The following is an 11,168-nucleotide window of genomic DNA, read 5'->3' as shown; positions in this document are numbered from 1 at the left end:
AAAAATGGTAATAGAAAAAGTGAGCCCCATGAGGGCAGGGGCTGCACCTGACCCACTCCCTGGTGTGCCTTGTGCTCAGGGCACAGAAGGTTCTTAATATCTGTGGAACGATCGTAAGTACTCTCTCCCATCACCACAGATGGGAACCACTTCACTCCGTTTTCGAGACAGAACTTACTTGAGGTCTCGCTGTGGGCCAGTAGCTGAGCCCCAACCAGAACCCACAGCCTTCCAGTGTGGCTGGTGATGTGACACGGCCTGCTCTCTCACCACGTCTGCACCCAAAGCCACCTCATACCCACAACCATAAAAGGCCCAAGACATGAAACATCCACGGGATAACTACTGCCAAACTAGAATAATCTTGTCGCGCTTAAGTCGGTGCAAGAGGAGCCTTATGAACAGCACCTCACTGAATGCCCCCCTCACCCCTAAGAGGGCAGGGGGCACCTCTTCAACAGACAAGGAAACAGACGCTCAGAACGTTCACATACTTGCCCAGAGTCAGTGAGTGAGTAAGGGCAGAACAGAGAAGGAATTCCAGGCCCTTTCAAGGCCCGGCTCCTCCTGATTCCACAGCCGGCCACTCAGGTCCAGTGAAGGGGGGGAGACCCCAGGGGCCCCGGGTGCAAGGTCTGGGGAGGCAGCCGGGAACATGAAGTTCCAAGGATTCGGGAAACCAAGGCGATAAACTTTTTTCACACACAGATGTGGATGCCGTGCCCCTCCAGGGCCAGTGTTGCCCAAATGTCAAATGACAGAGGGACAGGATGGAAGAAGGAAGAGGCAGAAATAACCACAATTCGTGCATGGCCCCAGAGAGTGGAGAAAAGGCAGGGAGCTGGGGGCAGCCCGTCCACCCAGCACCCTGGCCGCTCCCAGAGAGGCTTGTGGGTTTCTGGACTGCCACGGGGACGCCAGCCTTGTTTCATTCTATAAACTTCTTCCAGACAAGGAGAGCTGATTAGAAAAGCTAATTAAATCTTTTGAAGATTATCTCAGACCCGAAGCAAGGGAAGAACACGAAACGCCTTCCCACCCAGCTCCTCCACCCCCCAGACTCTGGCCTTCATTAAGCTTTGATTTCAATCAATTGCACACCCACTAAAATTAACTTATAAGGCCAATAAATTGCAACCGCATGTTTGAAGGTATTATCTGCTGCAAGCCAAGAGCCAAGGACCGCAGAGCACGGGGCAAGATGTTTGGCACAGACGGGAGTAATCATCTCTGGAAGAAAGCAGTGCCAGCCCACTTGGTCAGAACATCTGGTCTCAGCAGAATCCAGGCCGACAGAGGCAAAAGTGAGACCCGGTGTGAAAGCCAGAGGTGGGAAGGTTTCCCTGGGAACCCGAAAAATCAAAGCACCGATCCTGGGGTTCACAGTGCGAGGTCCCTGGCAGCAGCGGTGGCCACCCCACATTGAAATCCCCACTCCCGACTCTTCCCCGAGGAAGATGCATCGTGTAGATCAAGCGATGGGGTTTTGTGACCGATGAGCTACCCTAGGCTTGGGCCTAAAAAAGCAGTCAACTTTGCCAAGAAAGAACGTGAAGCAATCCCATAAGCCAGCCGACCAAGAGCCTGCCCTTTCTGCTACCTTTTCCCATGTCCCCAGGTGCTACGCAGGCCACGGGGACACTCCTTGGACTGAGCCAGGCCCACGATCACAGGTACGAAACCGTCTTGGGGTTTGGCAGAGGAGAATGGAGTTGCCTGGATGTTGGTGACCAGGGTGGGAGGGCTTGGACGAGGGCAGTGAGCCATCAGGATGGCCTGAGAGTAGACAGCGACCCCACCCAGCCCGCCAGCAAAACAGGCTTGTCCCCTAAGCATGTGCAGCAAATTGACTATTTGGACCTAAAATGAGGGCTGCTTGGGTGGTACAATCAACAGTCGTTGGGACAGTTCTTCCTCCGGGGGAAAGCTGCCACCATACCACTGATGATGGCAAAAAAGGGCATCAATGAACATGGGAGGGACCCGAGTCAGAGGCAGGGAAGCAGAGACCCGACCGGCTTGTGAGGGGCTCCTACTTGAAGGCTCCTCCTGCCCACACCCCAACTGAGGGCACATTTATCCCACGATGGGGGAAAGGTGCATGCAGGCAGGAGAGGGGGCTCCACGCCCCTTACAAGTGGAGGGTCTGTGGGTCCATCCATCCCTGGCCCCGGCTCCCTCCCTGTGACCACTCTGATCAGTTCCAGGGGCTCATAATTCATTCTAACTCTCTGCAAACTCAAAGCCTTGTCACAGCCCGGATAAAAGGAACCCCCCCCCCCCCCGCCCCGGACCTGAGGATAGAATCCATCAGGTCCTCAGGATGCTAATGAAGAAGCCGTAATCTCTCAGGGCAGAGAGCAGCCTCTGGGGAGACAGCGAGCACTCCCTCTCTGGCAAGGCCTGGGTGGCTCTAGATGCCTGACCCGGATCACGTTTCAGTTCTGGTCTCAAGCACTCACTCTCCCAAGGAGAACAGCAGGAGAAGGATCGAGGTTAACGGGTCCATGATAAGCAGGGGAGAAAGGGGTGTCTGCCACTTTGCCGGAAGACAAAATATCCCTGCAAGGTCTTCAGGCATAAGCCAACGGGGGCGGCAACAGGGAGGGTGGCAGGAAGGAACACTCGGGATCTCTGTGGGCTGCGTTCAGTGGCCTTCCCAGCACGGTGAGGGCCCTTCCCACCAGCAGTCTACACGACACGCTCCCGGAAGTGTTCGCTGCAGAAGGATTCTGAGCCCGCAGGCCGGAGCCTGGTAGCTTCAGTCACTTGAGAGGGTCAGTGGTCAAGAAGTCGGGCACAAAGCAAGGCCAGTCCTAACTCTGTGACCCATCAGGACCCAAGAAATCAGAAACATCTGGGGTCATTGGGAATCCAAGACCAGGTGAGCACAGGGGAGGAGTCTGCTCTCCAGGCTCCTCAACGCCTATGGGGGTGCAGGCCAAGCTCCAGCATGGAATGGGGTGCCCCCGAGACGGCAGCACGCCCTTGCGCCTCTTCTGCGCTCGTGGTGGCAGCACTTTTCTTCCCGGCCCCTCACGCAGCAGACACAAGGCAGTGCTAGGGGAACGCCTCCCCTCGCGGCGACCTTTGCCAACACGACAGGGAGACAGGCGGAAGGAGGGCTTTGTGGCCTCACTCGCTGGGGGTGACAACAAATGAGCCTTTCTAATGGGAAGGGACAGAGCTGAAGGGTAAAGGGAGGGCGTGACCTACTGCCCCTTCACCCCATGGACCGATCCGTTTCCCGGAACACCCAGGTAACCACTGGCTTGTGCTCAAGGCAGAGAAAAGGCCTCCTAGCCCCCAGCTGACTTCTCTCTACTCCAAAAACACAGGGCAGAGAAGAGGTCAGCCTTCTGGGCCGTACCGTGGTCACCAACGTGGCTACCACCAACTCGGGAACTGAACTGAGAATGGAACTTCTGGAGGTGAACGAGGTACCACGATGTTAAAAAAAAAAAAAAAAAAAAAAAGTAATTAAGAAAAGGAAAGAAAGAAGAGGGGGGAAAAAGATTTGTTTTCATAATTTTTAGCCCAGAAATGTGTCTCATTTTAACTCTCGTCATGTGTGGTCCAGCTGGGAAAATGTTCCTCACACATGGTCTCAGGAGAGAGTGTCCTCAGTACTCTGATAACAGTGGGTGGTTTGAAACACGACTCTCGGTCCCCAGTGACAGCTCTAATCACCACCTGTGTGGTGGCCTGTGGTTGTTGGCACACGGGAAGAAGCGGGCCTCCCCGCACCCCCCACACCCAGAGGCCCGGAACTCTCTCCTCCCTGCTAGCAGCAGCACGCAGATGCTGCTGGGGACAGAGGTGCGTCCTCTGGGCTGGATTCCATGCCTGCCACGGCACCTCAGGGTCTGGGCTTGTCCACTCGGGTGCAGGAAGCCGTCCTGTCAGTCCCTCTCAAGCCCACAGCGGGTCAGCACCCCTGCAGAGGTGGGCACAGGCTCACAGACACCTTCAGGTGGACATTTGCTCAGGAAGGGAAGTCTCTTCAGGAGATGCCGTGAGGAGATACCCCCAGGGAGGGAGTCCCAGGCCTCGCTATACCGGAGCGGGGTGACCGCTCTGGCCAATCAAGACCCCACAGAAGGCACACGCCTAACAATGACCACGTGTCGTCACATATGTGAACCAGCAAGACGGGAGGGAGAAGAAAGTCAGAGACAAAACTGGGCCCTTCCCTAGGTCTGCCCCAAAAGGGCAGGACCAAGGCCATGAGTCTGAATCACTTCATTCAGGAAATCACAACTCAAACCCTTAAGTCCAAAAGAAATCAGAACCACTCTCGTTCGGACCCCTGGAAAATCCAAGAGGCGCCCGCACAAGCGGCCTGACAGACTGCTCTTTCCTGGCTCGGGCGTGGCTGGCCCCCTCCGGGCATCAGACCTCAGCTCCAAGGTCACGTCCTGCAGAAGCTTTCCCAACAGCTCCGCTTAAAGCAGCCAGTCACTCTCTGCCCCACCACCCAGCGGGGTACCTGCTCACAACCGTCTTCCCACAGTGGACACTTCGAGAGGGCAGGAACGTGGTCTAGCACGTTCGAGGCCACACCCCCAGTGCTTGGCGGGCACCTTCCATGCCGGGTGAGTAAGTGAACAGACTCTGGACTCTGGACAAGGATGACTTTACATCCCAGGTCCACTGCTCACTGGCTGTGTGAACTTGGGCAGTGTACTTCGGCTCTCTGAACCGGTCACTCACTGGCAGAATGGGGACGATCCTTTCACGCGGGCTGTTCTGGAGAGTAGATGGGGGGGTGGGGGCGGGGAGTCCAGCGAGGCCGTGAGCACAGCGCTCACACCGTCACTGGCTGGCCACCGCCCATCGCTGCCCTCTCATTATCAGTACCATCCCCACAGCACGAGACGGACTCCACTTGGGAGTTCTCGTAGGAGAGCTGTGCCGGCCTCCTAGCAGACGGCGGAGGGAAAGGTGGCAGTAAAAACCAACTACAGATACACGAGGAGACAGCGGTGCGTCCCCCTCCCAGCCTCACCGCACGAGCAGCAGGTCTCCGGCGGCGTGGTTCTGGACTCGAGAACGCTTTCAACACCAGGATTGGTTTTAACTGTGAAAATCAGTGACTCGTGTTTGTGGCAACAAACACGGACTCACGCGCCAGCTCTTTGCCTCGACATCCTGTGGAGCCCACGGTCTCGTCTGTAAGGAAGGGACAACCCTCTTCCCCAGAAGTTCTTGTAGGGACGAAAGGTAATGTACGTAAACGACTGGCGTGTGACAGATATCGAAGATACGGCTGAATCACAAGGCGAAGCATTCGGGGGCGACCGAGCTGTTTCAGGCCACCTGTTCCCGGCTTCCTCAGAGCCGGGCTTTTGTATTTCATGCGTCTGCTTAAGCGTCATGGGGATTTTCTGTGCGTGTATGCCTGAGAAGTGTCACTTTTCCTCCCGAGCCAGCTTCTAAAAGACATTCTTTGTTAAATGTGTTGGAGCAAATCTGCTGTGAGCTGGAAGCCCACTGCAACTGTCTGAAAACCGGAGTCCTACAGTCGTCGCAACACGTGCACCGCCACCAGCTGCTGGACAACGGTTCTGGCGGTTCGGATGCTTTGCTTCTCTCGTTTCCACTTTCTTGCCCACAGCCTAGATCTGGGTGGGCGAACAGCCCGAGGGCCAAATCCCACCCACTTCGAGGCTCGAGAGGGTTTTTAGGTTTTTAGAGGACGATATGTACAAAAAGAAAACACTGAGAGTAAAGGACAGACACTTAAGTGACCTGTGAAGCCTAAAATTTAACTTGCTCTCGGGCCCTTCACAGAAACCTCTGCGGATCCCTCTCTGAAATGACCCAATTTGGGGCAATGCGTATTTTACGGCTGTGCTCTATGTTCAGTACAGAACTTTTACAGTGAGATTCTACTGATTAGGGAAAAAATGCTTCAGAGGCTAACCTTCTCTGGGGCCTTTCCTTGCAAGGTCGATCGATTAAGTGGCCGCTCCCAGTGGCACCTGCTGTTATTATGAAGCACAACACGGGACCTGCACGGGGGGCTTGCGCATGGCAGCGTTCCACCCCTGACCGAGTCAACTCGTAACCGACCCGGTAGCCAAACAAACACCCAGCATCCTGCCGTGAGTGCTGTTTTACTCAGTTAGGCGAGCCAGGTAACAGATTCAAGGAAGGCTGTTTGGCCCGGTCACACTTCCCTTTTGTGATTTACTTATCGAAGCCACAAGAGCTGGAGTGCAAAGGGAAGGAACTCACAGGTCTCGATACTGGTCAAAGGCATTGTTGGCTTCCACCTCCAGCTTTCTCAGCCGAGCCGAAGGCATGGCCCCGTCTTCCAAAGGAGGGTCATACTTGTTACTCCATGGTGACCTGGAGGGGAGGAAGGAGAAAGAGATAACATGAATCATTCCAGGAAGACATGGCCCGTGAGCCGTGAGCCCAAGCCCCAGGTGCCTGACATTTCAGAGGCAAAGTCACTATCCATAGCAGTTTCCAGGCCCTGCTCGGAGTTTGCAGAGCAAGGGCTTGAGGCACACAGGCCTGGGCACGGACCCCGAGTCCCATCTCTCGTCAGCTGTGTACTTCTGGGAAGCGTCTTGACTTCTCTGAGCCTCCCTTTCCGAGTGTATAAAATGAGGCTACCATTTGCTACGAGAAGGCTGTTGTGAGGAGCGAAGGAGAAAACACACCGAGTGCCCAGACCAAAGCCTGGCATGTACTAAGTGCCAACGATGTGACACCTTCTTCCCCCTTTTCTAATTTCCCTCTTTTCACCTTTGTATTGATCAACAGACGCCCCTCTCGCCTCTCTGACCTGCTGGCAGTTCTGTATAAACTTTTAATCCAAAGACCTGCCTACACAACTAAAGATAAGAGAAGGGAGCTGTCCGTTACGGAGGCAGCAAGAGACTCAGCCCCAGGGGAACTGCTGATTACATGTGAGAAAACCTGAGGGGTCCTGTTCTCCATGGGAACAGGACAGCCTTCCCAACATCCAAGACCACGGGCACATACAAAGACAGCCAAGTAATGAGAGGCAGCCTTTTTCTAGCCCAAAGACTTCCCGCGTTAAAAAAAAAAAAGTATTTTGCCCCATCAGGAAAGCATTTAATGACAGAGAGTACTGGAAAGGGGGTTCCAGGGGAAGTGCCTAATCATGCATTCCTGCAGGTGGAGTTCAGAGAAAGAATGAGAATGAAAAGGAGAGAGGAACGGAGGGGCGGTGCGGGTGCCACGGGCTGTGGACAAAGTCCTTCCCACTCCTGGACGGAAACCCCTTGACGTCTCCACCATAAGAAACGCATACCGCCTTTCCACGTCGCCCCCAGCTGACAACCAACCTTTGCATCGCAGAGAGTTCCAAAGAACCTTTCAATTTGGCATTGATTTACGGAAAAAAGGGATCGCTGTCCTCAGAACCCCAGTGTTAATGAATTCCGTGCACAAGCCTCATTCTTCCAGGGGACTTCACTGCCCCCCCCACTCCTGGGCACCTCCACAAACAAATCACAACCCCCCCCCCCCCCCCCCCCCCCCCCCCCACTCCTGGGCACCATCACTAACAAATCACAAGTCTGGAAACAGAGGGAGCTGGGTGGCCACTCCTCCAGCTGCCTTTGCACACAGGCCCCAGCTCTCTCGGCTGCTGGGCCACAGAGGGCAAGTGCGGGAAGAGTCATCGGCCTGGCTCCCAAAGGGGGCTCTAGGCAGTAGTAGCCCCGGCCACTTCGAAAGCAAGGAGTCTGAAAACCGTTCTTTCCAAGCTGACCATTCCTCTGCACCATTTTCCTCTCTGTTGGAACAGAGACTTCACAAGAACGGGGTAAGATGCTCCTTCTGCCCCCTGACCAGCAGCCAGCTCTGTGATCATCCTGAACTGGGCACACAGCACAGGGAAGAGTTATCCAGTAAGCCAGGACCCATCTAGCTTAGGGAGCAGCTGTGAAGCGGACACTAAGCACCCTCTCATCTTTGCCTAAAGGCCTCTCCCTTCTAGAGCGTGGCTGAGGTGTCTGTTCTTACTGTTATAGCACATGTTCTTCATTCCCCCAAACTGTGATCAGAGAACTCTCCTCCACGACAGAAATGTTCTCTATTGTCACCGACCAAAATGGCGGCTACTATCTTTCGGTTGGCTGCTGAGTGTCTGAGATGTGGCTAGTGCAACCGAGGGGCTCTGTTTTAATTTTACTTAATTTGAATTCATTCAGGCAACCAACTCCAGAACCAAGGTTCCAAGAAGGCAAGTCTTTCCTGTCTTCTTTGTCCGCTAAGCACCTAGAACATGCTGGCACGCAACCACATGCTCGCTTAAGCTTTTAAGAGAATGAATAAATCCCCCCCCCCCCAACACACACCCCCTCCACTCTCACATACAGATGTCTATCTCTGCAGCTGCCACAGTCCTAGCCTTCCCTCCTCCAGGCCAGAAGGGCGCCTGGGGAAGGAGCCCACGTTGCCCTCCTCACATCCCTGCGCCCAGCACAGAGCTCCCAGGTGGTGAGCACTGGTGATGGGCCGAAGCCTTACAGCACGGGGTGGGAAAGAAGGACCCAAGGGGATTCTGCTGGTGGCCCTCCAACCAGAAGAGAAGGAGCCACCCTCCGCTCGTTCTGAGGAACAACAGAGGCCTCGCAGCAGATCCCGAGACAAAGATGCAGTGGAAGAGAATCTGAGGCCCCCCTCCCTGCCCCCCACGTGCCCCTTTCAAGACTTCCCAGAATACTCCCGGGCCTGACCTTCGTTTCCCCAGCTACACAGCCATCGCCTTCCTGCGGGCCTGGAAGACCTTCTCCAACTGGCTTTTATTTGGAGGTGACCTGATTAGACACAAGAGCCCATCTCTCTTGCAGACCGGGGGCCTGGAATTTTCAAGAAGCCTGTAACTCACATTTCTCCTGGCTCACAGACGACAGCATTTGAAGCCGTTAGTCCTGGAGCCGGGGTAATTGTAGCTGGGGGAAAAAATCATAACATTACCCAGAATATTCTTAGTGGAAGGGGCACTCAGAACACATTTAAGAGCTTAAATGGAGGCCATTTGAAAAAAGACAGATGGACAGGAACGGTTAGATTTCAAAAGTCAGGCCTTTCATTTCCCTCAGAGAATGCTTTTTGTTTGAGCTAACAGGTTTCAAACAGTGCTGCTGGCAATGGTCACGCCATAAGGATCTTATTTAAGCAAACGATCAAACACGGTCGGGATGGAAATGTGTGGAGAGAAATCAGAAGACCTTGAAGTTGTACCCCGAGAAGGGAAAAAGGAAAGAAAAGTCCTGTGCCCTGAACACCCTGGGCTCCTCTTTGGCTGAGGTCCCCAGGAGGTGCCCCAGGAATGCGGGAGCCGGTGGGGCAACCTGGAGGGGCTGCAGGCACTGGGGAAGCCCGGCCCGGGCATGGACACTGGATACGGAAACAATTCCAGCCGTCCCACAGGCTGCCAGGGACCAGCTGCCGCACACAGCGGACTGGAGTTTTCAGGTGGAAAAGAAAAATACAATGACGACATTGAGTGAGCAAGAGTCAGCTCGAGGGCCACCTCTTCCCGGAAGCTTCCTGAACCCTGTGCCTGGAGGGGCCGCCTGTCCCTTGGCGGTGTGCCGCCCGGTCAGACCACTCGGCACCGCCTCGGACCCCTCTCCAGCGAGGACTGGCCCTTCAGGGCGGAGCCCGATCCATCCCGGCTGCCACAGCACCTCCAGGCATCTCCACCTCATCCAGCCCTCGCTCAGGAACTCCAGGCCATCCGCAGCCTACCTGCCATCTCCACGTCCTACCTAAAGGACATCTCAAGCTCCTCCCACAGTCCTCCTCATCTCAGTCCGCAGCGGCCCCCACCTCCCCATCCCCCCTCACTGCTGCTTCCTCCACGCCCCGGCCCCGCGACAACGCTGCTGACTCTACTCCCGGGACGGGCCTCTCAAGTCGGACGGCTGCTCACCACCTCCACTCGGGTCTCTGGTCTGGACGGGGCCAAAATCTATTCCTGGCCTAACTTCGAATCGAAGCTGGCAAGGGGGCACGACTGTAAAACATTTGCCTCGTCTCTCCGTAAAGTCAGTATCAATGAAATGTTCGTAATTCACACCAGGTTCCGTGCCATTCAGCACTTGGCCTGTGTCACTTCTTTTAACCCCTCGTAGCTCTGTGCTACGTCCTTCAAGGCCCTGCAGGACCTGCCCTGCCGCACCCTTGACCTCAACTCCCACCCCGGCCTTCCTGTCAAGCTTGAGCCCGACCAGCGCAGCTCCAGCCAGGGACTTTACGCCCAGAACGCTCTTCTCCCAGACCCGCGCATGACCGAACCTTCTCATCAAGTCTCATTTCACATATTCCCACAGAAGTACCGTCCCTGACTTTCCATCCTGCCTCTCCTTTTGTATTTTCTCGATTCACTTTTCACAGTCTCGGTTGACTTCTGCGTTCGCTACTTGGCTTCCTCACTGGGACGGAAGCTCCACAGAAAAGGGACTTAAAGAGTGCCGGCACACAGAGGACAGGCCTACAGAGATGTCACCACGCGTTCTGCCGAAAAGAACAAAGCCCCCGATTTCCAGGTTAGAGGTGAGAACGCTAAAGACCAGAAATGGTAAGTCATCTGTCAAAGGCCTTGTGGCTACAGGGGCCAGCGCTGGTTTGGAGCCAACGCTGTGACTCCAGGTAATTATTCCCTGCTTCCGTGTCTCAGCCCCTGCCCCCTGCCCCAAGAGAACATCAGGCCGAAGCTGTAAGACTCAGCCCAGGTTGTGTGGCCTCCAAATAAACCTAAAGCAGGCTGCATTCCTCCACCATCCTCCAAGGCAATGCACACAGCAATCCATCACAGAAATGCTGGACAGTTTAGGGATTCCTGATGTTTAACAGGAAGAACGCCTAGACACCCTTAAAACCTAGCTCAGACATCACCTCCGTCAGGAAGTTTTCCTGGAGTTTCCCCAGCCTCTTCTAGGCTACCTGCAAATTCCAAATGAGCTCGGTTGGCCCTGGTCGCATGAACCACATCACACAGTAACCAGCTGCTAAGTGCACCTCCTGTTCCGGAGTGGCGATTCTCCAATGCAGGGGCCAACGTCAACTTCGTTGGGTAGGGCCCTCAGCACGGCGATGGGAAGAGGAAGGAGAGCTGCGGATCTGGTGGACAGAGCTGCCTCCCAACGTCCCTCACTGAAGCAGTCCCTCCTCGC

At 55.1% G+C, this 11,168-nt stretch overlaps 1 protein-coding gene across 4 annotated transcripts in view; it reads right to left on the bottom strand.

The window, feature by feature from the left end:
* CAPZB (capping actin protein of muscle Z-line subunit beta) overlaps window positions 1-11,168 on the bottom strand; it is a 135,027-nt gene that overhangs the window by 28,455 nt on the left and 95,404 nt on the right. For all 4 annotated transcript variants that reach the window (XM_049617942.1, XM_049617941.1, XM_049617944.1 and 1 more), the window contains exon 4: window positions 6,241-6,354. In XM_049617942.1, the coding sequence (XP_049473899.1) occupies window positions 6,241-6,354 (114 nt within the window). The remainder of the gene's footprint in view (window positions 1-6,240; window positions 6,355-11,168) is intronic.

Source organism: Panthera uncia (assembly GCF_023721935.1).
Source record: "Panthera uncia isolate 11264 chromosome C1 unlocalized genomic scaffold, Puncia_PCG_1.0 HiC_scaffold_4, whole genome shotgun sequence".
Lineage (NCBI taxonomy): Eukaryota > Metazoa > Chordata > Mammalia > Carnivora > Felidae > Panthera > Panthera uncia.
The sequence above is the reverse complement of the archived record's forward strand: the minus strand, read 5'-3'. Positions and strand labels throughout refer to the sequence as shown.